Source organism: Aspergillus melleus (genome assembly GCF_016097325.1).
Source record: "Aspergillus melleus strain CBS 546.65 chromosome Unknown contig7, whole genome shotgun sequence".
NCBI lineage: Eukaryota > Fungi > Ascomycota > Eurotiomycetes > Eurotiales > Aspergillaceae > Aspergillus > Aspergillus melleus.
This window is the reverse complement of record NW_025763376.1, coordinates 701,074-725,257: the sequence shown is the minus strand read 5'-3', so window position 1 is coordinate 725,257 and position 24,184 is coordinate 701,074. Positions and strand designations below refer to the sequence as shown.

Sequence of the window (24,184 nt, the reverse complement as noted above, 5' to 3'; positions counted from 1 at the left end):
TCATGCACCTGTAGAACCGAGAGATAGAGATAATTGTTCCAAAAGGAAGCACGGGAATCCCGGGTACGGCTGTATTAAGCGCGGGTCTTCCGTCGGGATTCTTTTGGCTTCCTCCCAACGTCTCCGTTGCCTGCCCGCGCGCCCACTCTATGCGTACTCCACAACTCTAAATGTCCCTACTGCGCGAGGCCGAAAGGTATATCGCCAAACAGCAGTCGCAAGCAGCGCTCAATGCCTTTATAACTCCTCTAAAACCCTCGGGCCCGTGGCTTGACCGCGTGAAGGACGCGGATCGTCGCAGGGAGAAAGGTTTGTGATGCTCCCAACTCGCTCCATTTTCGATCTTCCTGGCTAACGCTTCCCCTTTCTGTTCAGGAAGGCCAAAGTCCGGGATCGATGGTCGCTTAATCTCCGTCAAAGATAACATATGCACTCGCAACTTGCCAACGACATGTGGCTCTGGCATTCTAGAACAGTTCGCCAGCCCATCGAACGCGACGGTCGTGGAGCAATTGGAGAGCGCTGGGGCCATCGTGGCGGGGAAAACGAATCTTGATGAGTTTGGGATGGGGTCTCATTCCATCCATTCGCATTTTGGTCCTGTTGGGGACCGGGGCAATGCAGACGCCCCGTCCGTGGGGGGCAGCTCAGGAGGAAGTGCCGCCGCTGTCGCGACGGATCAATGCTATGCGTATGTCAGTCACGAAGCCCACATATACTGAAGTGCTTGCTGAGAAACAATGGTGCCTGGCTTCTAGAGCTTTGGGGACGGACACAGGTGGTTCGGTTCGACTCCCGGCCGCGTACACGGGGACGGTTGGCTTCAAGCCTTCTTACGGACTAATCTCCCGGTGGGGTGTGATTGCTTATGCTAACTCGCTGGATACTGTCGGGATTCTGGGGAGGAATACCACCGACACCCGCGAGATCTTCAGTAGGTCTCCTCTCACTATTACTCCGTGTCACCCCTCGGAAGACCGAAGGGTCGCCATGTCACTAATCGGCCTCAGATATTCTGAACCAACACGACCCGCGCGACCCGACGAGCCTCTCCCCGCCCTCTCGCTCTCGTATACTTTCCCGTCTAGATACCCCGTCTCTTGCATCTCGAATGAAGTCTGCACCGCTGAAGATTGGCGTGCCTGCCGAGTATAACATCTCGGAACTTGCTCCTTCAATTCGTCGGGCCTGGTCTCGCTCCTTGGCCTACATGCAACGACAAGGCCATACCATCCACCCGGTCTCCCTCCCAGCAACCAAGCTGGCCTTGTCTGCGTACTACGTACTCGCGCCTGCCGAAGCATCCTCAAACCTGGCCAAGTACGATGGTGTCAGGTACGGGACTCGTCCCGCGGGCCCCGATGGTGGCACGCAACCGGACGATTACCTGTACGCCACGACTAGGGGTGACGGGTTTGGCACCGAAGTCAAGAGACGGATTCTGCTCGGCGCATTTAGTCTGAGTGCCGATGCCATTGACAACTATTTCATACAGGCCCAACGCGTTCGGCGACTCGTTCAGCGTGACTTCAATGAGGTCTTCAATGCAGAGCAGCCCTTGGCTTCTCGTCGAACAGAGGCTGGCCCTAGACCGGGGACTTTTGGCGTAGATGTTCTGATATGCCCGACTGTGCCGTCATCACCACCGCGCATATCAGACTTATTGGAAGGCGATGCGGCGGCATCCCCTTTGGATGCATACATGAATGATGTCTTTACCGTGCCTGCCAGTCTAGCCGGTCTCCCCTCAGTGTCCGTCCCAGTTAAGGTGGATGAAGGCGCTAGTTGTACTGGACTTCAGATAATCGGTCAGTATGGTGATGATGAGCTGGTGCTGAGAGTGGGGGAGTCGTTGGAAGGACAAAGTCTCTGACCCTCTTGTATGAATACGCGGAATATGATTTGAACGGCTCCAAAGGACGTCATTCCATGCCGTTGAAAATAGGCAGACTACGACCATTCTAGTCATCTTAATATACAACTTAGTTTACATATGCCTTAACACGAGAAACATTCTTTTCCCTGGAGAGCAAATTCTCCGGAACTCAAATTTGTAGGAAGCGCAGAATGGACCCTGACTTGTCCGGGGAATGTGATAAGCCGGGCTGCAAAAAACGATTCATACTCCAATTGGTGTCTAGTGATGGGGGATTTCCTATGAATTCAAGTCATTTCAGTATCCTCCCCAACCGTCGTGTTTTCGGGCACAGTCGAGGGAGTTGCTGCATTGGGTGTGTCCGCGGTATCGACATGCATTGCACCGTCGAATGTGATATGGCTAGGACCTAGCCCGGGATCTAGCTCTGGTACCTCGCCGGTTCTTTCTACCACAGGGTTGTCAATAGTTGCGGATTCAAGCTTGCCACTCGAGGCTAAGGCGGATTCATATGCCGCGCCGACCCCTGCCTTGAGGACTTCAGAACCCCCTACCGGTCCAGAGCTGGAACCATCCATCTCCGAGTTGCCGACAACATCGCCGTCAATGCCACCCCACAGAAGCATTGCTTCGACCTCGTCGACAATGTCGGCCACGACGTCCTCCGCTATCTGCTCGTTGAACCGGTCCCCGAAAGCTCGAATCGGCGCTCCGCTCTCCGTGTGAGAAGGCGGCCCAACCCACCATGGACCCTCGAAGCGGCATTCAACTGCACCGCCACCGTAACAGCTGACAGCAGGGTAGTAGCCAATCATCCCGTCATCTGCGTTTTCTCGCTCCCCAAGTCCAAGATTATTAGTACCGTTGGCGAGACGACTGGCTGGGGGAAGGAATGCGTATAATTCTTTGAAGGGCGTGCCCATCTTGACGCCATTTTTGAATATTGTGATGCTTGAACCTGGAAGCGTCCGTAAGGATGCATCCTCTGAATTCAGCGGAGACGGGGGCCCGAATGTTGGGGTTTCTTTAAGGTTGAAGGCATAATCGCGCAAGTGTTTCGTGGGGAACACATTCGATTGTTGCCAGCAGAAGTCGGATTTATAGTGGAATGGAATTCGATCACGAATGATGTTGACGGCAGAAGGTGCTTCTGCGTTGGTGTTTTCATCGGTAGCGGGATCATAGGTCCCCTCGACTATTTTCTTATGAAGCGATAGTGGTGGAAGGGAAATGAGCATCCCAATGACATCGCCTTCCCGGATTGCCTCTCCCTTGGGAAAGAAGTACTCGCAGCGCATCCGATTCACTACCTCACCGTTCACATCCCGAATTCCATACCCATAACAATCCACGCCAACGTTCACGTCAAGATCTGCTTCTCGCCGGGCAAATCCAAGACGAACGTGGCCCCTCGAAGGCCGTCCGATATTGCCGCTAGAGGAATCGGTTTTTGTGTCGCTCACCACACCGCTTATTACTCGTGCTTCATAGTAAAAGTTCCCTTCCCGTGCGCAAACATTGGCACGGGCGGTGTGCCAAGGATCACTGGTCGTGACTGCAAGCGCATCTTCGCTGAAAAGAATCGCTGCCGGCGAGTCTTCGAAACTGAACCGTGCCTGGTATGGCCGAACATCGGTCTGACGGTATTTGATATGGGGAAACCCCGGGTCAGCTATGGCATAGCCGTAGCGAAATCCATTCTTATTAGTGAGCTTGTCAACAACCTCATAGAAGGCCCGAACCTGCCCAGTTACATCGGAGGCTTTCTTATCCACAAGGTTCAGTTGGCGAGGTTGAGGAGGGAGCAGATCGGATGACCGGGGCTCCGCAAGCAACAACGGTCGAAGTATATTGAGTTCCGAGCTGGGAAGAGCCGTATTTTGAACAGCCACTGCTTTCTTCTTGGGTGGAGCTTCTTGGTCAAGCCCTTTCGCCTCGCGCTTCTTGCGACTGTCACGTTTGTTGCGTTTTGATCTTGCAGAATCAGCTTGAGACGATGCATTGCCTTGGGGTATAGGCGAAGATCTCGCATTCGCGTCAGACAACGTCCCGTTCAACCCGTTCAACAATGGAGTACTACTGGGCGGTAAGATTGGCGAGTTGATGTTAGACGAAGGCGCAGAAGACCCTGTCGGGTTTGCCGATGCCATAGCGAATAAATATGTGGTTTATGACGAGAAGCAGGATGTCAAGATCCCCTGAATGGGTGAAAGCAAAAGAATCGGTCGGAATATCGTATGGCAAACAAGGATATTATGGGGTCAAGTTAATCGTCGCAATCACATGGCATTACAGGCGAACATTGAGCAAGAGAGAAAGCGGCATCTGGAACAAGGCGCATCTGGTCAGAGATCGAACAATATTCCTAGCTCTGAAGCACAACATGATGCAAATTGTTTAAACGTCAAAGAGGGTGACGGAAGAAGTGCATTTTCTCGACTCACGGCATTACAGAAGCAAAAGCGGCCGATGGATTCGGGATTGTTTCAATCGCATTGGAAAGGAGGTTCTGTACTTACATTATATGTTCACTAGCGTCACTAAGGCACAGCATAGTTAGCCTGGTTTCTACCATTGCAAATATAAATCCATGTAAGCCACGCTCTTACCTGAAACCTGAAGAGAAGAGGATGGAGATTCCAGGAATGGGTTGGGGGTCTTGTCATTGTTCGCTGCGGCATAGGTTAGTTTTCCCCGAAGGCGGTCAAGAATAATGCTGGCTTGATCCGGAGGCGGCGGTGAGTGTCCTGGGACGAGATTTGTTGATCCATGAGCGGGAGGGGTTATAAGGCGGTGAGCAATCCCACCAATGAATAAGGATGCCTTCAAAGCGGTCTACAGAGAAGGTCGGGCATTAGCGGGTTTAAAAAAAAATTCCCAGGTGGGGTCACATGATCCAAAAATTTACACACAATTTCTAGATCACGTCTGTATGTACAGAAGCCACAAGATTTGAATTCACTGGCAGGCAAACCGCACGATAGGAAACCACTTTGCTGTTCGACAGCAGATACTTGTCCCGTCCCTGGCCGATTGCTCCCTTGGATACCTTTCCCCCAAGGACTCGAGAAGGGCCGTCCGTCATCATGCCGAAGGCTACGTCTTCTCGCTCCGCCGCCGCTCGCAGGCATAACCCGTTGGCTGAGGATATTATGTCCGTAGGCCATTTGCGAACCCAATCCAGCAAGAAAGGCAAACGCAGCTCCGGGGATGACCAGGATCAACAAGATGGCGAGCGCTTCGTCGATGCGAAAATGTCTCGGAAGATTTTGCAGATTGGGCAGGAACTGGCAGATGAGGATGCAGCGGAGCGCAGAGCGGCAATGGGCACGACTGGGGAGAATGTGAATTCGGCTTTCAACTTCGATTCTCGATTTGAAGATCACGAGGCTTTATCAGACGACGAGGACAAGTTCAAAGACGATCAATGGGACGACGAAGAAGAAATTGAAGAAGTGGTATGTGAGCAAATGCGTTCATGTTTATCTTTGTTTCTATAGTCGCCAAGTCTTCTCCGGGACGTCTGTCTAATTCTTTGTAGGAGGTTGATCCGAACGACCTTGACATGTTTAACAAATTCATCCCTGCCGGCGATGAAGACCCGATTTTCAACCCTCGCGACCCGGAGTCTCAAGGCCAGACCACAAACTTGGCCGATCTCATTTTAGAAAAAATCGCGGAGCACGAAGCGAAGCAATCCGGGGATGGTGGCCCATTTATTCAAGGTGGGGGATTACCAGAAGATGCCGTCCAGATCCCGGCGAAGGCAGTCGAAGTATATGAGAAGTATGTGATCTGTGACATCACCGTCAATACCTTGGCACCTAGAGCTAATCATGCACAGAGTCGGCATGATCCTTTCGCGCTACAAATCTGGACCTCTTCCCAAGCCGTTCAAAATTCTTCCTTCCGTACCCAACTGGCCGACTCTCCTCTCTATCACCCGCCCTGAGTCATGGTCCGCCAACGCTGTTTACGCCGGGACCAGAATCTTCATCTCCTCCAAGCCGGCTGTTGCGCAAGAGTACATCTCTACTGTTCTTCTTGACCGCGTCCGTGAAGAGATCCACGAGACCAAGAAGCTTAACGTGCACACTTACAACTCGTTGAAGAAGGCACTCTACAAACCAGCCTGCTTTTTCAAGGGATTGTTGTTCCCCCTTGTCTCCAGCGGTACCTGCACCCTGCGCGAGGCTCACATTGTCTCGTCGGTCATTGCACGGGTCTCCATTCCGGTCCTGCATTCTGCAGCCGCTTTGCTTCGCATGTGCGATCTCTCCGCCGAACAATCCTTGAGGTCCCTGGAGAGCACCGGTGCGGTAAACATGTTCATTCGAGTCTTCCTCGAGAAGAAATACGCACTTCCCTATAAGGTGATCGACGCTCTTGTGTTCCATTTCCTGCGTTTCCGGGCCAGCGACGGCGCCGAAGATGCCATGATGACCGATGGACCCTCCAAAATGTATAAACTTCCCGTCCTTTGGCATCAGTCACTGTTGGTGTTCGCCCAGCGCTACCGCAATGACATCACGGAGGATCAGCGAGAAGCACTTCTAGATTTGCTCCTGGTCCGTGGGCATAAGGACATTGGGCCCGAAGTTAGGCGAGAACTGTTGGCCGGTCGAGGGCGAGGTGTCGTGGTACCGGATCCCGAAAAGCAAGGTGCTCTGGATGCCGGGGATGACACGATGGATGTCACGCTATAGCTGGGAACGTTGGTAGTTCTTCGAAAAGCGAAATCTTCTTTTCTTTTCTTTTCTTTTTTTTCATTCTGATCTTTGGGAATATCGTGGCATGGATTTTCTGCGGACCGCTCACTGGGTATGATTTTATCATGAAGTTCACTACGATTGGAAGAGGCGTTAGCTCCGTATATACTGCTTTTTCTTTTTCTCTCTTTTTTTTTTTTTTTTTTTTCTCCCTTGCATTCCTCGATTTTCCATACACCGTATGCACATATTCGAAAAGCATAATAACTGCGGCTGTATGCCATTATGATCAGAACGGGCTCGGGAAGTTCTCAAGGCTGGGCACGGAGTAATCTGTAGCGTGTCCGACCGTCCGACACCGGCAGCTGTGCTGGTAAGGAGGGCCTGCGTGGGGCACCCTTTCCTCAATTATGCATCATGCAATTCTCCGGGCCCCAGATTACTATTAATACTGACCATCCAGAGTAGGTAGGTCCGGAGTCTGGAGTCTGGACTTCGGAGGTATTCAGAAGTAGTCATGCAGTGACGTACACCGTAAAGTGTATGTACTCCGTCAAAGAGTACCTGAGTACCTATGAGACTTGTGGTCATGCTCCAAGGGAGACTCAGGGGGCCTTGGTATGATATTAATATTAATTAATCCGGCCGGAACGGGATTAAAAATGGAAGAAAAGTCTCAGACTCCGCCGAGAGTCGCTGACGGACGCCCGACGGTCTCACCCTCGACATTCGAGACCTTGAGAGAAGGTGGATCCTCCGTGTCGCAGGTTGAGGAAAAGGGCGAGCCGCCGGGTCCAAAATTACGGCCCTTTACCCGGTCTATACCGTCCAGGGGGGGCCAAAAGGGGGCAAACAAAGGGAAGCACAAAGGGACGCCAAGGGGCCGGGGGCGAATTCCCCGTAAGATTACGGTTTCGTGGCTGACGACGTCGACTCCGCCCCCTTAAAACTGCAAGGTGCAAGGGGGCGCCGGGCGGAAGTGACCACGCTGGCCTTTAAAAGAGTCTCCCGTTCCCTCCCCAATCCGTTCCTTGAAGACACTCTGGCTTCACTCTTCCTGCCTTCAGACCACTTGTCCTCTTCCCTTCCACCTCCAAATTCAGGCACCAGTTTAGGCAACCCCGAATTACCCCGTGTTCCGGGGTTGTCCACTATGACATCCTGGCTTCTGCCGCTTTCTTTGATCTGATCAACTCCCCACGATCTCTATACTACACTACACTACACTACACCACAAAGACACCGGAGACCTCCACAAATACCTACTGCCTGTTGATCGGGTCTTTATATAATCTTTCTCTATCTCTCCCTCCCTGATAGACCGGTTCATCATGGAAGACGATTTCTCCTCGGTTGACTCGTTGCCCGGGACCCCCGCCTCGGATGTCCCGGTGCTCACCGTCTCCCCGGCGGACACCTCATTAGAAGATCTACATGAAGATGATGTCAAGTCCGAAGATAAGAAACCTGCGAAGAAGAGGAAATCGTGGGGCCAGGAACTGCCGGTCCCCAAGACCAACTTGCCTCCTAGGTATGGCTCGCCCGCCAAATCCACCCGATGCCTAGAACCTCGCGCTAACGAATGCATGCAGAAAACGGGCAAAGACCGAAGATGAGAAGGAACAGCGCCGTATAGAGCGGGTTCTTCGGAATCGCGCGGCGGCGCAGACCTCCCGCGAGCGAAAGAGACTCGAGATGGAGAAACTCGAAAACGAGAAGATCCAGATGGAGCAGCAGAACCAGTTCCTGATGCAGCGTTTGTCTCAAATGGAGGCAGAAAACAACCGCTTGAATCAGCAGGTCGCCCAGTTGGCTGCCGAAGTCCGTGGCTCGCGAGGAAACACGCCGAAGCCCGGATCTCCCGTCGGCGATTCGCCGACCCTCACTCCTACCTTGTTCAAGCAGGAGCACGAAGAGCTCCCGCTTGAGCGCATCCCCTTTCCGACGCCATCCCTTACCGACTATTCTCCCACTCTGAAGCCTTCTACTCTGGCTGAGTCCTCCGACATGACACAACATCCTGCAGCGGTGTTGTGTGACCTGCAGTGTCAGTCGTTGGACTCGAAGGAGAAGGAAGCGCTCTCCCACTCTTTGACCTCGCCTCAAACGTTCAAAGTCACGCTGCAGATGACGTTGCAGCTCCTCTTTCTGATGACGACTTCCACCGCCTATTCCACGGTGATTCGTCCGCTGAGCCTGATTCTTCAGTCTTTGAAGACGGGTTCGCCTTTGACGTTTTCGACGGCGGAGATCTATCAGCATTTCCCTTTGATTCTATGGTTAATTTCGACTCCGAGCATGTCGGTCTCGAAGGCACCGAACCGTCAGACACCCTTCCGGATGAGGCTTCTCGCCAGACTTCTAGCGTGCAACCCAGCCATGGCGCGTCCACTTCGCGATGCGACGGGCAGGGCATTGCAGCTGGCTGTTAGCGAGAACCCGTGCCGTGATCCCGTGTCGGCGGCCGGCGCCGGAGCGACCGGCTGGACTTGGGAGTACTTATTAACCTTGGCGTGGGCGATAGACCGCCTCGAGAAGTCGGGACGACGCAAACGAATTTTGAGTGGTTTGAAATCAGCGCAAAACGGTCGGCGAAATCGGGTTGGAAAGCCTTCTCGGGCTACATGGAGTTTTAGGAGTTCATCAACAAACAACAGCGAGACGTTGACGTCTCTGCTCATGGGCAAGGAACGCTGAGGAATTGGTTCTGTACAGTACAATATTATGCTTTAATCAAGTGTCTTCATTCCCTGAATACCGTTCGGATTCAAATCCTGATACGTACTCCGTACATGTACAACTAATACGTAGTAATCTGTAGGGGAAGAGGAGCTGTTATGTTGTTATTATATTCTTTCTGTCACTCAGCCATACGTACACCGTAGGGCATAGGTGATGCGATGCGTACAAGGCCGCTCGGCCATGCGACTGAGAGAATTGCTTTCCTAGGATCCCGTTCTATGTCTATAAGGTGGAGCAACTGGTGGTCCCCTACGCTATGCTCGCCGTTTCCCTCGGGAGACAGGTCTTGGGGACTGACAGAGGAATTAGCTGTATGGCTCTCTTTGTATATAGAACACTTGGAAGGTCTACCATTGCGCCACAGGCGGGCAGCGGAAGAGGATCTCGAACCGTCAAGGCGGTCTGGATGTGACGTTGCCACGCGAAGCCCCGCCCATTTCCGTCTCCCCTTTTGCCGCCCTCCATATTTCCCTGGTCTCATTTTCCAGGATAACAGTCGCTCCCTTTTCTCGTAGCCCCGCCAAATCGCATTCGCCCTGCTTCTGTTTCCTCTCCATTCTCTCATACAACCTCCGGCAAAATGGTTCGAAAGGATCCCATCTTTGAAGCCCGTACTAACGTGAAAGTGAGTGGACCCTTTCCCGCCGCCTGGCCTCCCTCTCTTATGCCCAGAGTCTGCCTTGATTAGGCACCGACAAATATATACATATCTTGGCTGACTATCGTCATTCTAGTTACACTCCAACCGACTTAAGAAAGAAGCAGCCCGTGCCGAATCTACCTTCAAGTCCGAAAAAGCCAAGGCCGACAAGGCCATGAAGAATCGCGAATTCCAGATTGCTCGCATCCATGCTTCTTCGGCCGTACGTGAAAAGCGAAGGCAGGTGACGCTCAAGGCGGAAGCGGCTCGTGCAGATGTCATTATCAACGAACTGAAGGCCGCGCAGAGCACTCGGGACACATCACGTACTCTTGCGCTGGCATCGCGAGGCTTAGATGCGGCGTCCAAGAGTGTCAACCTGGAGAATTTGGTATCTCATGCCAATAACTTCCTGGCGCGCTCGGAGGACTTCAAAATCGCCAGCGGTGCGATCGAAGACGTTGCGCAGGGTGTTTCCATGCAAGAATACGGGGCGGAAGGGGAGGCGGATGTGGACCGCCTCATGGAGCAACTTGCTGACGATGCGGGTGTGGATATGCGCATGGCCCTAGAGGCCGACACAGCACCCAAGGAGGAAGTTAAGGATCAGAAACAGGCCGATAGCGAACTTGAAGATGGTCTAGGAGCACGGCTCCGGGCTCTAAGAGCTGCTAACTGAGCCTCTTTTATCTCGTTCAGCTCTCCTCGCCTTTCATGTCCTGTTCGCTTCCTTTCTTTGCTCGTCCCCCTATCGCTTTTTGACATAAAGAACCTGGGCGGCTGGGAATGATTGTGGCGTTGTGTTATTCCGTTTCACTTGCATGGCCGTGAGGCTGCACAGTGCAGTGGCCGATGCAAGAGTTCCCACAATAATGGTCCATGGACATTTACGAAGTTATGCCCTCGATGCTTACTAGCCGCGACATCATCTTAGCTTCCCAAATCCATTACATCCAGTGCGATATGTTGCGCTCGGAAGTGGTTGTGGCGTTTGAAGGAAACATGTATTTATTTATTCATCCTGGTAGAGTCCTTTCTGTCTCTCTTTCTTCCCGGCGCATTTTTGAGTAGAACATAAATCAGAATGAAGCAAGATTCAGAATTTCAATCAAATAAGTACTGTATGAGGAGTCGATGAGAACCCGCACTCCTGTTCATGCCAAGTCATGGTTGCCTGTCGCCGGTCGCACGTATCCTTCGGGGCGTCCACCGCCGGGACACTTCCCGCGGCAAATCGCTTCCCCATGATATGTCAACTTGTGGTGCATATCTCGAATTCATAACTATTCCCTACACTTCCTTCTCTCGTAAAACCGCATGACAAGTCGCGACCCTAATTACTTAGTGAGTGGGGACGATCTTATACGAATGTGTCATATGGAGATCGTTAGAGACTCGTGAGGAACCGATGCATGTTTCTCGTCGCAGAGGAGATGGATGGTCCACTGGCAGCATCTAATCTCGACAAGACACCCCACGCTAGGCGCGCTGCATGCCTGAACTGTAGAAGGAGCAAGATCCGATGCAACCGAAGTCAAGGGGATGATGCATGCTGTGACAAATGCAGGCAGGCCAAGCTAGAATGCATTGTGCCTAGTCACCATGTCGGCAGGCAGAAGGGTGTCAAAAAGTAAGGGCCGAAGGGTTTCTTCTACCCCTCTGATCGCTACCCAGAATGCGCTTAAAACAATTACTGAACATCCTGAGCTTCTAGTAAACGAAAGGGCCTTGAAAAGGCGCTGCATCAGATAGAAGAGGCGATCAAGCGACCCAAGACCAATGATACAGGGTCCAGCGGCGCTCAGAACATCATCTCGAATCTTCAAGACCTGCTCAACAAAATTCAGGGGCAGCGGCTTCCCAGTGAAACAGACGACCAGTCCGAAGATCCCGATCGATCGCGGGCTGTCCAATCTCCAGATGAGACCAATGCCGACGACAGTCTGTCCTTGGACGATGCGGAAAATCCGCTGCAGTTACTCGCACGCGCATCTGATCTCCAACTATCACCTCCAGTGGCGCGTGGGACGGTTAAGTGGCTGCCATTGGCTCCATCGGAGCCTGCAAGCGCACCAAGAGACAGCCTGGATGGTAACTCAACCGCGGCGAGGTCCTTCTTTGTTCCTGCTAAGACAAGGCTGGATACTGGACCAGAAATAGATCCCATTGACTTGGGGCTCGTGACTTCAAATGAGGCCGACACATTATTTTCATTGTACGTTCGACAGAGAGAAAGAGAGAGAGTTGAAGGTCCTAGTCCGGAGCCGAGCTGACATCCTCCAGTTTCTATCAAAATTTGGCACATACTCGATGGGGCCTTGACCCCCTTCTCCATACGGTGCCATTTGTGCGCGCCCAGTCTGCTTTCCTATTCACTTCGATCATGGCAGCCGCTGCATTGTTTCTGCCTTCTGCTGCTGCGTTGTCCAAGAGGCTATCCAGACACTGCAAATCATTAGCCCAAAGAGTTATTACTGAACGCCTTAGATCGGTGGAAATTGTTCTCGCGTTCATGGTGAATGTTCCGTGGATGGCACCCGGAAGTTGTCTAGGCGATGACGATACCTGTTACTACATAGGAATGGCTCTTACTGTTGCCCTAGACCTGTCTTTGAATAAGATCGTGCTTCCATCAACTAGTTTTGAAAGCGGTCTTCTCAAGAGACTGGCCAAGGCGGACAGTATTGACGCCAGGAGAGCATTGAACATTGATGGGTTTGAAGACGTGGAGCCAGCATCTGAGTGGGGTCAGAGACTTTTGAGGCGAAGAGAAAGAACTTGGATTGCCCTTTTTGTGCTTGAAAGAGGGTATGGCAGCCAATTCCTGAAACACTAGAAAGGGAGGAAGGATTGCACGCTGACCATTTCGAATATAGAGTTTGCTTAGCCCACGGGAGAAGCTACACTGTTCCGCCAACTTCCCTAATTGAAAACTGCGATGCCTGGCATGTTTCCGACTTTGCCGACTCTCGTGATGGGCCATTGAATTCAATGGCAGTTCTCCGTCGAAATCTGGTATGTGGATATGGTTTCTTATAGTACTGTTGCATACTGCAAGCACAGGTTTAGCTAACCCACCAAGGATGAATTATTCCTCAAAGTCAAGTCTGTCTGCGATGGTCACCAGATTGCTGATACTGGATCTGAAGCTGCCCGATCGTAGGTTGTTCTGGATAGCGTCTAAGCATATCATAGACTGATGCCTGCTCTTAGGATCCAAGCGATGATAGAAAGCTTCTATAACAAGTGGTATGAAACATGGGCGCCGGCGATTGGAGAAGGCCAAAGTAAGTTCCGTTTTTCTGAAATATACACGATTACTACGGAATTAAAGCATACTGACCTCTGCGACAGTGCACTCTCTTCCGCCATACGTCGAAATCTTGGTGACCCATACCCAGCTATCTACATACGGAGGGGTGATCAACCATCCAACGGCGCCTCTTGAGGTCAAGCGATTCTTCCGCGCCGCTGGCCTCTCGTCGGCATTGAATGTCTTGAGAGCGGCCATTCAGGGCGAATCACGCCTAAAATCCATGCCAAACAACACCGTGATCATGATATCCTATGCCGCATGCTCTGCGCTGAGCCTTAGCGAGATGCCGGCAGACAGCAGGTCTAACCTGGCCCCAAGTGTGCGAAACCTGATCGAAGAGGCCGCTGGAGTCCTGGAACGGATTGGGGCAACTCCAAACCACCGGAGTGGCGCGTCCTTCCTATACGGACGCTTCTTACGAGAGCTCGTTCGGCGGTCGCCAGCCAACCCCAGCACTGTGGCTCAAACCGACTCTCACCCCGTCACCTCCACCGAGACCCTTCCGCCTCCATCGACATTGAATGGATATGGCCCCGTGGCATCCTCGACGCAGCCACCGTTTGAAACGCCGCTGTTCTGGTCAGAGCCACTGCATTTCTCTGCGATGTCAGATGACCAGATCATTGACGCCGTGAACCGAGCGGGAACGGCATTTGGAACGAGCGTTCCCGACGTGCCTCTAGACGACATGATGAATTGGGAATGGCTTGACCTTGGCAATACCACGGACTTTAGCTTCTGAGGCGTCGGCACTGGCCAGCCCTGTGTAGTTAGTGTATGTCTCATAATCGGAATCCACGGAGTTCCCCACCGGTCGGCGTCCAGAAGTAGGACCGACGGCCCGAGGGACTGTCGTCATCTCGCGATCGCAGAACAACTTAACTAGCCGAAGCAAGACAAACAGGAAAATCACGCAGTGAATTTTACTCATTCGAATCTTTCTGCTTCCTTTGGTACTCATTGTCGTGGGAAGGCACATATTTTCGCATTACCTCTCTCCTCCCCTTGTTGTGTTCCCTCTTGACCAGATTTCACCCATCTACTCTCCACACAACAGTGATGGCGACACTCCGGGTTTCGGCGTCGGCGTTGTCGCGAAGGGCCCTCACGGTGGCTCGTCCACAGATTCAAGTGGCCAAATATCACAGACCCAGTACGCGGTCGTTGCTGAGAGTGAAAGCGACTGGATATCCTAGATACTCGACCGCGGTCGACCAACCTTCGCGTGCGCCCAAGATCGACCGCAGTGCCTCGAAGCTGTTCAAAAATGCCGACGAAGCTGTCGCCGATATCCAGAGCGGATCGACGATCCTGAGCTCCGGGTTCGGTCTCTGTGGTGTTGCAGGTAGGCAGAGCTCATGTCCCTTTAATGCATTGTCGTCAAGCTAGGACATCTAACGCTCGCCTTTACTAGAAACCCTGATCTCGGCCATGCATCGCCGCGGAGCCGAGAATCTTCATTCCTTGACTGCGGTGTCCAACAATGCCGGTGCCCCTGGGAAAGGTGGACTTTCTACCCTGACACAAGCGGGCCAGGTCAACCAATTGATCCTTTCCTACCTCGGGAACAATAAGGCGCTTGAGAAGAAGTATCTAACGGGCAATATCGGCATTGAACTATGCCCTCAGGGCACCCTAGCGGAAAGACTGCGGGCTGCAGGAGCTGGCATTCCCGCGTTCTTCACTCCTACGGGCGCGCGTAAGTCATCGTCCCCTTCGACCTTTCCCCAGACAAAAAGAAGAAGTGGGAAAGACGGCATTGCATGGGTGCAGACGCTAACCCTAGAAATTGGCCTTTGAAATGCAATAGACACCTTCCTTCAAGATGGTCAAATTCCTGTCCGGCTAGATGAGTCCGGCAAGGTGATAGAAAACGGCAATCCTCGCGAAACTCGCGTGTTCAATGGCAAGACATATCTGATGGAGAAAGCACTGCCCGGCGACGTGGCTATCATTCGGGCCTGGAAGGCTGACGAGGCGGGCAACTGTGTATTCCGGTAAGTGGCTGAAAATCTGGACGTTGGCCTCACGCTGCTAACCGTTGCGTGAATCTAGCTACACTACCAAGGCCTTTGGCCCAATCATGGCAAAAGCAGCTACCTTGACCATAGTCGAGGCCGAAAACATTGTCCCGCTCGGCTCTATAGATCCGAATGACGTCGACTTGCCGGGTATCTTTGTGGACAGAATTGTGCCTGCTACTGACGACAAACACATTGAAATCAAGAAGTTGCGATCGGCAGACGACGAGAGTGCCACCAAGACGGCGAAGGATGCCGCGACGGCCCAGAGAAACCTCATTGCTAGGAGAGCTGCGAAGGAGCTCAAGCAGGGCTACTACGTGAACCTGGGCGTCGGTAAGTGTTCCGAACAATCACAAAGCAAAGCAAAAGCTGACTTGGAGGTAGGAATTCCCACACTGGCTCCATCATTCTTGCCCGAAGGTCGTAAGGTCTGGATTCAATCGGAGAACGGTATTCTAGGCATGGTAAGTAGTGCGCTGGGAGTTATGACGTTCGACATGGGCTGGATGGCTAACGGAAATCCAAGGGACCCTACCCGACGGAGGACGAGGTCGATGCGTGAGTGTTTGTCCCTTGCAATAGTGCTATCAGGCAATTATTCTCGGTTGTCGCCAAGGCTAATTTGTTCTCCTTCTCCGTTAAGGGATATTATTAATGCCGGCAAGGAAACCGTTACCCTGGTCCCGGGCGCCGCAACGTTCGATAGCACCGAGTCATTCGGCATGATCCGCGGCGGACACGTAGATGTGTCTATTCTTGGGGTTTGTCAACCCCAAATCCTAGATCCAGAGGATTTGCTAATTAGTCACAGGCGTTGCAAGTCAGTGCCACCGGAGACCTGGCCAACTACATGATTCCCGGAAAGGTCTTCAAGGGAATGGGAGGAGCCATGGATCTGATCTCGAATCCCGACAAGACCAAGATCGTGGTGGCCACCAGCCATACCGCTAAGGACGGTTCCTCTAAGATTGTGTCCGAGTGTGGCTTGCCTTTGACGGGCGCCAAATGCGTGAGCACGATCATCACAGATTTGGTGAGTCCCTATCGTCTCGACTACAACTGTCCCAGATCCACGATTTAACGTTGCTAACAAAACAAAAACAGTGTGTTTTCCAGGTGGACCGAACCAAGGGCGAACTATTGTTGACTGAACTCGCCCCCGGAGTCGAGGTTGAAGAAGTCCGGAGCAAGACCGAAGCCCCCTTCACCGTTGCCGAGCAGCTCGAGCTTATGGAGTAGGAGATGGATTTTCCATGGTAAATGTAATTATAGAATATATATATTTTCTGAGGTGAAATTGAATAGACGAGGAAGGCGGGATATTCCTCCAGACAGAACATTGATTGATATAGGGCACCAAGCGCGGGATCGTCCCCGGTGGCTGACGGGGACAGCGCGAGTAAGAAGAGCGAGAAAGATAAGCACGGTTGGCGGCGCAGCGCCCTGGAAGGAGCAAGCGGAGACGCGGCGCCGACTAGATCGGGGCTAAGGCGCAACCGACCAGTGACACATGTCCGCCAAGCTTTAGGCCCAAGCCTTGGAATCCGGGGCTGGTCGAGTCTTGGTCTGGGGTAGGCCATTTTGACATTTGGCGTGGGAACTCAACCATTTCTCCCCCCCTCCCCCTGGTCAGAGTCAGCAATTCCTTCCCCCCCTCTTTCTCTTCCCCCCTCTTAGTTGATGACAAAATGCCTTTCTGTCGAAGGATTCGTCCGGTCGGAGATAGAAATGGTGCCCGACGCGAGCTGAGCTGTTTGCTCCTCAACAGCTTTATCTGTCTTGCCTTTCTCAACGATTTCCCATGATTGCTGGCTGCACAGATCACATTCTCCTTCTCCTGCTCTCACCCCTGAATCTGGCAGACCCAAAGTGCTTTCCTCTCTTTGGTCTCTCCCCGTTACACAGCCATGGATTCGATCAGTACCCCTAGCGAGAAGATCGAATATGCCCGACAAGACGCCCCCGAGAGCTTGTCCAGCGGCTATGCTTCCGACCAGAAACTGGTTCGAAGTCTGCTGCTCAAATTAGATACGAGGTAGGTGTTCGCTTCACCTGAACACAAACGCAACCAATGCATCGACGGTAGACAGACTGCTGACTCCGGATCTTTTCCGTCAAGAATCCTCCCCATTCTAGCCGTACTTTTCCTGTGCTCCTTTCTTGACAGAACAAATATCGGCAATGCCAAGGTGCTGGGCTTTGAGGAGGACCTCAACATCACCAACCATCAGTATGATATCGGCTTGACGGTATACTATCTCACCTATGTCCTCAGGTAGGCCCCTCCCTCCGTCTCTTCTTTCTTTCTTTCTTTTTTTTGTTCTTGTTTATTCATCTCCTTCCATCTCTTTCTCTTTCTTGCCTCCTGCTTTGTATAATGTGGCGCTAACGCTGTCTCCGTTGTTTCTTTCCAGCGAGCTGCCAAGTAACCTGATAATCAAAAAAGCCTCTCCGAGAATATGGCTGCCATCCCTCACTATGGTTTGGGGCATCATCACCATGTGCCTGGGGTTTGTCAAGAATTTTGGAGATTTCGTCGCCGTACGCGCTCTTCTCGGGGCTGCTGAGGGGGGGCTGCTACCAGGAATGGTGAGTGATCAGGACTGTTCTCCTCGACCGAAAACTCTCTAATTCCGGACAGGTGTTGTACCTCTCGTCTTTCTATCGACGGGGTGACTTGGCCTTGCGGATCGGACTATTCTATACGGCGGCGTCTTTGTCGGGAGCGTTCGGAGGTATGTCTTTTCATAAAGAATCCAAGCCCCTTAGAGACCCTGCTTGTCACAGCATATTGCAATGACGTTGCGACTGATGCATAGCAGGACTCTTAGCCCGTGGATTGGCTGAAATCGGCCCGCGGGGCGGTTTGGAGGGATGGCGCTGGATCATGATCATTGAAGGGCTGCTGGTTAGTTGGCCTGGCCGAATTCTTTCTCTTCTCTTTCGCAGCTACTGATCGATCTGTCAGACGTTCGTATGTGGCGGTCTGAGTTATTTCGGTCTTCCCAACAGTGTGGAAACGGCGTCCTTTCTCACACCCGAGGAACGATTGGTTGCTCGCCAGAGACTCAACCTTGACAGCCCGACTGTATCTGAAGGGTAAGCATGTTCCATGTCCTTCTAGAGTCTATTATGATCGACAGCGGCACAATGTGGCCCTCCTTTCAAAATGCTCACACATGACAACAGTTCGCAAACGGACGGACAAGAAACGATGAGATGGTCGGAAGTGCGCCGAGGCGTTTTTGATTTGCAGATGTGGCTCTCCGCAACTGCCTATTTTGCCATTCTATCGGGGTTGTACTCCTTTGGATTATTTGTTAGTATCTCTCGCCAAGTCAATGAGAGTTTGCTGGGACTGATGAGGACGTGGCCTGGCTAGTTGCCGACCATCATCGATGAAAGTGGTTTTGCGACAGATGCGAACCAAGTGCAATTGTGGACGGTCATTCCGTATGCCGTGGCAGCTATTCTGACCGGTACGTTCTCTGCCTCGCTTGCCTTCCCTCAACCCTGAGTTGCCCAGCTCACAATATTGCGTGAACCCCAGTGGCCGTGTCTTTCCTGTCGGATCGTTTGAAACTTCGAGGGACCCTCATGCTGTTTACTCTGCCGATTGCGATTGCTGGATACGGCGCAATCGCCAACATTGAGTCCCCCAAGGCCAAGTACGGAATGACATTTCTCATGGCCACGGGCATGTATGCAAGTGTTCCCTGCATCTTAGTGTGGAACTCGAACAATTCGGCCGGACACTACAAGCGAGCCACCACGTCGGCGATGCAACTGGCCATTGCAAACTGCGGTGGATTCGTTGCCAGTAAGCACCATTTCCTCGACGGGCTCCTGCAGTCTTAAGTATCTAAAAGGCGATCGATCAACTGACCCATATGGCTCCAGCGTTTATATATCCCAACACGGATAAGCCCCAGTTCCACCGCGGCCATTCAGTGGTCTTTGGGCTTCTCATTTTCGCCTGGTTTATGTGGGTTCCTCGTTACCCCTGACGAGCGAGATGCACTTACTAACCGCTCTCACATAGGATTCTGCTGAACGTGTTATACTGTGCCAAGCTCAACCGCGATAAGAGACAAGGCAAGTTTGCAAAGTACGAGGGGTACAACGACGACCGAGACCCCGAGTTCAAATTTGTGCTGTAGTTCGTCGTAATTGCCGTGGCAGGAAATGCGGGTTTGGCTCGGGAAGGATTGGTTTCCATGCAGTGGTGGGTATATACTCAGGATTCTGTATGTACGTATGTATATATGCATAGCTGCACATCTACTTACCCATACCCATAGTATAGCGAAATTCTCAAAATTCCAAGAGAGTCAAGTGAGAAGATCCCCCACGATTTGCCGAGAAAAGTTGGCAGTCGGCAAGGACAATTTCCGCCAAGTAGAAATCGCACCAATGGAGGGATATCGTTCTATCGCCTGGTGGATCTCCTCATCGCACCGTCGCCTTGTCTAGAGATATGGACTCTCCTCTTTGCAGCGCTCCCCCCGCCGGAAGTAGTCTTCGAAAAGAGAGGGGTATATAATGCTCCCCCCGCATCCTAACAATCTGGAGTCAGTCGGGATGCGCATATCTTCAGTGCTGTGCTTCATCCCATCGCACTCCTCCCACCCCCGGAATAGTTCGCGAGGATGTTGAGCCCGATAAAACGAGCCGGTCTTACGGCGACAGCGTGTGTCGCCCTCGTCGCCGGCAGTCCGTGTCTTTCCTCATGGTCGTCGAACACCTGCGGGCTCTTTTCCGAGTCCATGGATTATCTGGACCGCATATATGATCCGAGTGCCGGTTATGTCTTCGCGCCCAGTGCTGCGACGGCGTTGCGACACGACACTCGCGCGTCGGCGTGGTATGCAGTTGGCCTGCTGGCTCGCAATCAGGGTGACGATGTATCCCAGGCCATGACGATTATTGAGAACATCATATCCGCCCAGTACAAAGATCCCGAAGACCAATGGTTTGTAACGAGCTGGAAATTCCCCAGGTGATGCTGCTTAATGCCAACGATATAACCAGGTACGGCGACTATGAGAAATACCCCGAAGAACCGACAGTAGGCAGCGCGGCGTACCCTCCGCTCATCTACGACACCTGGGATCCGAACTGGCGAGGGTTCATCGGAACGGCATTCATCATCGCTTTGGAGGAGTTTCCTCATCTGATCGGTAGCGACATGACTCGTCTTATGCACGCGTCTCTTTACAACAGTACGGTTGGGGATAGCTACCGGGTCGGAGGCGTCGATGGCGACAACCTCTACCCGTCGTATACCAATCCGGTGAGGAAGCCCTCGTGTGGTCATCATGTGTGCGATGCGGCTGTTTGCTAACCGCTCCTCCATTTCAGGCATTGATGCGAGCCTTCATCAGCGGCTGGACGGGCCAGAAACTAGGCGACGCCAACATGACCCAAGCGGGCGAAGCCTACGCGAACGAAATTATTTCACTCTTTGACCGGGCCGACACGTTGTCCGAATTCAACAGCGCCACATACACCGGTGTGTCGCTGATTGCACTCACGACGTGGGCCAAGTATGCTGCTGAAGGCTCGGTAATGAAGGAAAAGGGCAAGGAGATGCTCCGAGCCACATGGACCACGATCGGACAGTTGTATCATGCGCAGTTGAAGAATCTCGCCGGACCGTGGGATCGATCGTACGGATTCGACATGCAGAAATATTTCGGCATCATGTCTGCCCACATCTGGACGTTGGTGGGCAAGGAGAGATCTCCGGTGATTGACAAGGTAGAACCCCCCCCCGGCTCTTACCTCCGATTTACTCGTGTCTTGTCGATATCTGGAACGTCTTTCTATGAACGATGGCATGCTAATACACTTCTCGGCCAGGTATATATGATGTCGCACAGCGCAGACTTTGCCACCTCCCCGCTCGTGGCCATCTTGTCTGATTTCCATAACTCCCTTGTTCCTCCCCAAGCCATTGATGCCCTGAGGGTCTTCCCGGGTGAGCATTCGGTGAACACGTCCGCCTACTCCATACCCTACGACTCCTTCCCTCGGCGTGTCGATGCGTGGCTGGGAGAGAAGATTAGCATCGGCTGCGAGAGCTTCAACGAGACCGTTGTTGGCGGGCCGGCGGAGAATCCATCTACTTTCAACCCGGCGGTTATTCAGTGGGACACCGGTGCAGGGATTGGCTGGATAGCGGTAAGCCACACGCACACGCAAGAAATAGAAAGCCCAGAGAATCGAGAAAGCAATCGAGCAACCTGGCTGACATTCCTACGTTTGCTTAGCTGTATGCAACCGAACAAGCGCTTGACGCTGTCGCTGGCCCCGGGTATCTGAACCTCACGTATCCCTATGGAACAGAGTCCTCCCAATTCCAGTTCCTGGTCTCTCCTTTCTCCCGGAAGAAAGACGTGACTGGCTGGGGAGATCTCCCAGGGCTGAAAGTCACTGTGTCCGGGACTGTGGTGTCGGAACCACAAGTGTCGTATAGTGCAAGTGATGCTGCCATCAAGTATGTGTCCTGTGTGTTGATTGTTTTATCGTGAGCTAATGCAACTAGTGATTTCCTGTACTGGAATTTGACCCATACGATGCCTCGTGATAGCGCCGCAGCGCCGAACATTATGTTAGAGGTGGAAGTCGTATGACAGGCAGATTTGTTGACTTGTACGAGAAAGTGGGGTAGCTAGGGAGACCGGAAGCATAGCTGTGTGCTCCCATGCTGGACTCAAAACATCTAGTCATCACTTCAATATAGATGTCTATATATATATAAAACAAAGTATATAATTTGCCTACCTTTTTAGCATCCTGTGCTCTAAACCCACCGGCATCATCCTCACGGTCGCGTGCTCAAAACATCTAACATATACATATATCTCCAGTCATACAATCAAACATCTTTCACTCACCTCCCCAGCATCTCTACCTAGCTCACGCAGGGGAAGACGCTGCTGTCCTTCGCACATCTTCGCGACCGGCAAAACTCAGCAACATGCCCAGATCGTAGACGCATTTCAACACTCCGGCAATGGTAAACGAGACGCCGAACAGACCGTGATTAGCCAAGATTCCGGTAATCAACGGTCCCAGGCTCTGACTGCACGTTTTGACCACGTTAATCGATCCCATGATGGCGGTGCGTTTGTTGGCCGGGAGCGCTTTGGCAAGGAAGGCCGAGCGTGGGGCGACGTCCATATTCTGGGAGCAGGCGCGGAGGATCAAGAATGTGAGAGCGAGGGGAAGTATGTTGGGGACCGGGATGAGAGCCAGACAAATGGCGGACGGGAGATGGGTAAAGACCATAGTCTGTTGGTTGGTGTATTTATTAGTGTTCTTTGCTAAACCAGGAGTGGCGGCATGCAAATAGGAAAGCGCTCGATCTTACCTTGACATTGCCGATGCGCTTGGCGATCGACGAGGCGACTAGCATAGATGCAGCGGCGATAATGCTGGTGGTGAAGAAGATGGAGCCGAGTTTCCCCTCAGGAAGGGAGAACTTGCGTTTGAAGAAATAGGTCATCCAGGACCTAAAGCCAATTAGCTTTGCGCTGATCAATCTGGTCACGTATCATATATATGGACACGAAACATAATGGGTGCCAAAGTAAAACATACAACGACGCCAAGCCCGAGGCGAAAGAGTCCAGGCCGAACAAGATGAAGAGTCGCACAACCAGCGACAGAAGCTCTTTGTCTCCGAGGAACGAGAAGAGGGACTTCTTGGGGGGCGCCTCTGGAGGGGGCGTCGCCGCTCTGTCACCCAGCAGAGGCTGCGTTTCTCCGCCTCCCTGAGTCGGAGAGGATTGTGTTGGTTTCTTCTTCTTATCCTCAACTTCGACCTTTTTGCTTAGCGCGACGGCTAGCAAGAACTTGATCGCACCGATAGACGCATAAGCAAAGAAGATCACCCGACAGGCGACAACGAACTCCCATTCTTGAATGACTTGCAGCATATTGATGGCCCATCCACAAGCCATCATGCCAAGAGCCGTGCCGGCCGTGCCGATGAGTGAATACCAGGCGAAGATGTCGCCTAGCAGTTCATGAGGGGTGAGATGAGCCAGAGTGGATTCCTCCACTGCCCGGAAGGGACCAATTTCATTGCCGCTGCGAAAGTGTTAGCGCTGAGATAGTAGTGTTGGGATGCATGTATGACGACCGCGAGATCATACCTTGGACTGATGACCCCGAATACCGCCGCAGCCAGGAGGATCCAGAAATTCTCAAATGTAGCAAAGATTACTCCGCTGCCCACCATCAAGGCCGAGCCCAGCATCAGGACGGATTTCCGACCCATTGCATCGGCAAAAAGAGTGAGGAAGAAGCTGATACCCACGTCTCCGACCAGGGTCAGGGTCATAAACAGACCGATGCGGGCATCCGAAATACCTAGGGCCGAGAGATAAGAGGCCAGGACGAGCGTAGAGCCGCCATATGCAAACAGGCGCACGAATCGCTGGGCACAGAGTAGTTTGACGTCGCACGAAGATTGCCATACCGACAGTAAGCCCAACTCTTCTAGGAATTTCCTAGGCAGCCAAGTTCTTGGCGAACCCGAGGTGGAAGACATGCTGATGGTGAACGACTCCCTCGGGAAATGAATTGGTGGGGAGGATAAACCTTGTTGGTAGACTAATAACAGTAGAATACTAGAGACAAAAAAGGGAGTGAAATGATGAAAGGTGAATCAAAAGAGAAAGAGGAAGAGACAGAGAAAGACAGAAAGGAGGGAGGAAGAGAAAGAGAGAAGAAATCGGGGATGTATTTTTATCTCCGAGATCTGCGGGTCCTTCTTGGTAGGGCTGAGACCGGGGAGCTTCTGCCCTTCGGATATACACGACTGTACTACTGTACAGAAGATGGAATCCTATGGAAATGTCAGGGTTC

The 24,184-nt window shown here is 52.4% G+C and overlaps 11 protein-coding genes across 11 annotated transcripts; 9 read left to right on the top strand and 2 right to left on the bottom strand.

The window, feature by feature from the left end:
- Positions 1–170: 170 nt before the first annotated feature.
- Positions 171–1,873, top strand: HER2 (glutamyl-tRNA(Gln) amidotransferase subunit HER2; the record flags this gene model as incomplete). The annotated part of the gene is made up of 4 exons (XM_046092968.1): positions 171–309; positions 376–691; positions 759–934; positions 1,011–1,873. 4 exons carry the CDS (start codon positions 171–173, stop codon positions 1,871–1,873), a joined length of 1,494 nt encoding a protein of 497 aa, XP_045948946.1.
- A 290-nt stretch (positions 1,874–2,163) lies between these two features.
- ASH2 (SPRY domain-containing protein) lies at positions 2,164–4,026 on the bottom strand (the record flags this gene model as incomplete). The annotated part of the gene is made up of 1 exon (XM_046092967.1): positions 2,164–4,026. One exon carries the CDS (start codon positions 4,024–4,026, stop codon positions 2,164–2,166), a length of 1,863 nt encoding a protein of 620 aa, XP_045948945.1.
- A 936-nt stretch (positions 4,027–4,962) lies between these two features.
- On the top strand, positions 4,963–6,582 carry ENP1 (snoRNA-binding rRNA-processing protein ENP1; the record flags this gene model as incomplete). The annotated part of the gene is made up of 3 exons (XM_046092966.1): positions 4,963–5,334; positions 5,418–5,662; positions 5,721–6,582. The coding sequence occupies 3 exons, from the start codon at positions 4,963–4,965 to the stop codon at positions 6,580–6,582; spliced, it is 1,479 nt and encodes a 492-aa protein (XP_045948944.1).
- Positions 6,583–7,916: 1,334 nt separating this feature from the next.
- hacA (transcription factor HAC1) lies at positions 7,917–9,282 on the top strand (the record flags this gene model as incomplete). The annotated part of the gene is made up of 2 exons (XM_046092965.1): positions 7,917–8,116; positions 8,178–9,282. 2 exons carry the CDS (start codon positions 7,917–7,919, stop codon positions 9,280–9,282), a joined length of 1,305 nt encoding a protein of 434 aa, XP_045948943.1.
- Positions 9,283–9,907: 625 nt separating this feature from the next.
- DID2 (putative SNF7 family protein Fti1/Did2) lies at positions 9,908–10,646 on the top strand (the record flags this gene model as incomplete). The annotated part of the gene is made up of 2 exons (XM_046092964.1): positions 9,908–9,952; positions 10,062–10,646. The coding sequence occupies 2 exons, from the start codon at positions 9,908–9,910 to the stop codon at positions 10,644–10,646; spliced, it is 630 nt and encodes a 209-aa protein (XP_045948942.1).
- A 1,704-nt stretch (positions 10,647–12,350) lies between these two features.
- Positions 12,351–12,803, top strand: LDX57_011217 (uncharacterized protein; the record flags this gene model as incomplete). The annotated part of the gene is made up of 1 exon (XM_046092963.1): positions 12,351–12,803. One exon carries the CDS (start codon positions 12,351–12,353, stop codon positions 12,801–12,803), a length of 453 nt encoding a protein of 150 aa, XP_045948941.1.
- A 387-nt stretch (positions 12,804–13,190) lies between these two features.
- LDX57_011216 (uncharacterized protein) lies at positions 13,191–14,025 on the top strand (the record flags this gene model as incomplete). The annotated part of the gene is made up of 2 exons (XM_046092962.1): positions 13,191–13,254; positions 13,322–14,025. 2 exons carry the CDS (start codon positions 13,191–13,193, stop codon positions 14,023–14,025), a joined length of 768 nt encoding a protein of 255 aa, XP_045948940.1.
- A 317-nt stretch (positions 14,026–14,342) lies between these two features.
- On the top strand, positions 14,343–16,546 carry LDX57_011215 (3-oxoacid CoA-transferase; the record flags this gene model as incomplete). The annotated part of the gene is made up of 9 exons (XM_046092961.1): positions 14,343–14,628; positions 14,698–14,982; positions 15,094–15,280; positions 15,339–15,640; positions 15,692–15,771; positions 15,834–15,865; positions 15,951–16,068; positions 16,119–16,340; positions 16,412–16,546. The coding sequence occupies 9 exons, from the start codon at positions 14,343–14,345 to the stop codon at positions 16,544–16,546; spliced, it is 1,647 nt and encodes a 548-aa protein (XP_045948939.1).
- A 668-nt stretch (positions 16,547–17,214) lies between these two features.
- On the top strand, positions 17,215–19,467 carry LDX57_011214 (putative MFS transporter; the record flags this gene model as incomplete). The annotated part of the gene is made up of 11 exons (XM_046092960.1): positions 17,215–17,342; positions 17,427–17,582; positions 17,722–17,896; positions 17,949–18,042; positions 18,130–18,215; positions 18,276–18,406; positions 18,497–18,626; positions 18,690–18,786; positions 18,858–19,127; positions 19,208–19,292; positions 19,350–19,467. The coding sequence occupies 11 exons, from the start codon at positions 17,215–17,217 to the stop codon at positions 19,465–19,467; spliced, it is 1,470 nt and encodes a 489-aa protein (XP_045948938.1).
- A 437-nt stretch (positions 19,468–19,904) lies between these two features.
- On the top strand, positions 19,905–22,022 carry LDX57_011213 (uncharacterized protein). Its single transcript, XM_046092959.1, has 4 exons — positions 19,905–20,600; positions 20,669–21,067; positions 21,170–21,490; positions 21,580–22,022. Exons 1-4 carry the CDS (start codon positions 20,277–20,279, stop codon positions 21,838–21,840), a joined length of 1,305 nt encoding a protein of 434 aa, XP_045948937.1. The 5' UTR covers positions 19,905–20,276; the 3' UTR covers positions 21,841–22,022.
- Positions 22,023–22,057: 35 nt separating this feature from the next.
- Positions 22,058–23,984, bottom strand: LDX57_011212 (putative MFS transporter). Its single transcript, XM_046092958.1, has 4 exons — positions 23,470–23,984; positions 22,913–23,404; positions 22,683–22,824; positions 22,058–22,603 (listed from the first exon to the last, which is right to left on the bottom strand). Exons 1-4 carry the CDS (start codon positions 23,865–23,867, stop codon positions 22,229–22,231), a joined length of 1,407 nt encoding a protein of 468 aa, XP_045948936.1. The 5' UTR covers positions 23,868–23,984; the 3' UTR covers positions 22,058–22,228.
- Positions 23,985–24,184: the final 200 nt, after the last annotated feature.

Coding starts and splice junctions, on each gene's coding strand:
- LDX57_011213 (XM_046092959.1), top strand. CDS start 20,277: ATGGTTTGTAACGAGCTGGAAATTCCCCAGGTGATGCTGCTTAATGCC. Junction 21,068..21,169: donor GATCTCCGGTGATTGACAAG/GTAGAACCCCCC, acceptor CTTCTCGGCCAG/GTATATATGATGTCGCACAG. Junction 21,491..21,579: donor CAGGGATTGGCTGGATAGCG/GTAAGCCACACG, acceptor ACGTTTGCTTAG/CTGTATGCAACCGAACAAGC.
- LDX57_011212 (XM_046092958.1), bottom strand. CDS start 23,867: ATGTCTTCCACCTCGGGTTCGCCAAGAACTTGGCTGCCTAGGAAATTC. Junction 22,825..22,912: donor GCCTCGGGCTTGGCGTCGTT/GTATGTTTTACT, acceptor AATTGGCTTTAG/GTCCTGGATGACCTATTTCT. Junction 22,604..22,682: donor AGCGCATCGGCAATGTCAAG/GTAAGATCGAGC, acceptor ACCAACCAACAG/ACTATGGTCTTTACCCATCT.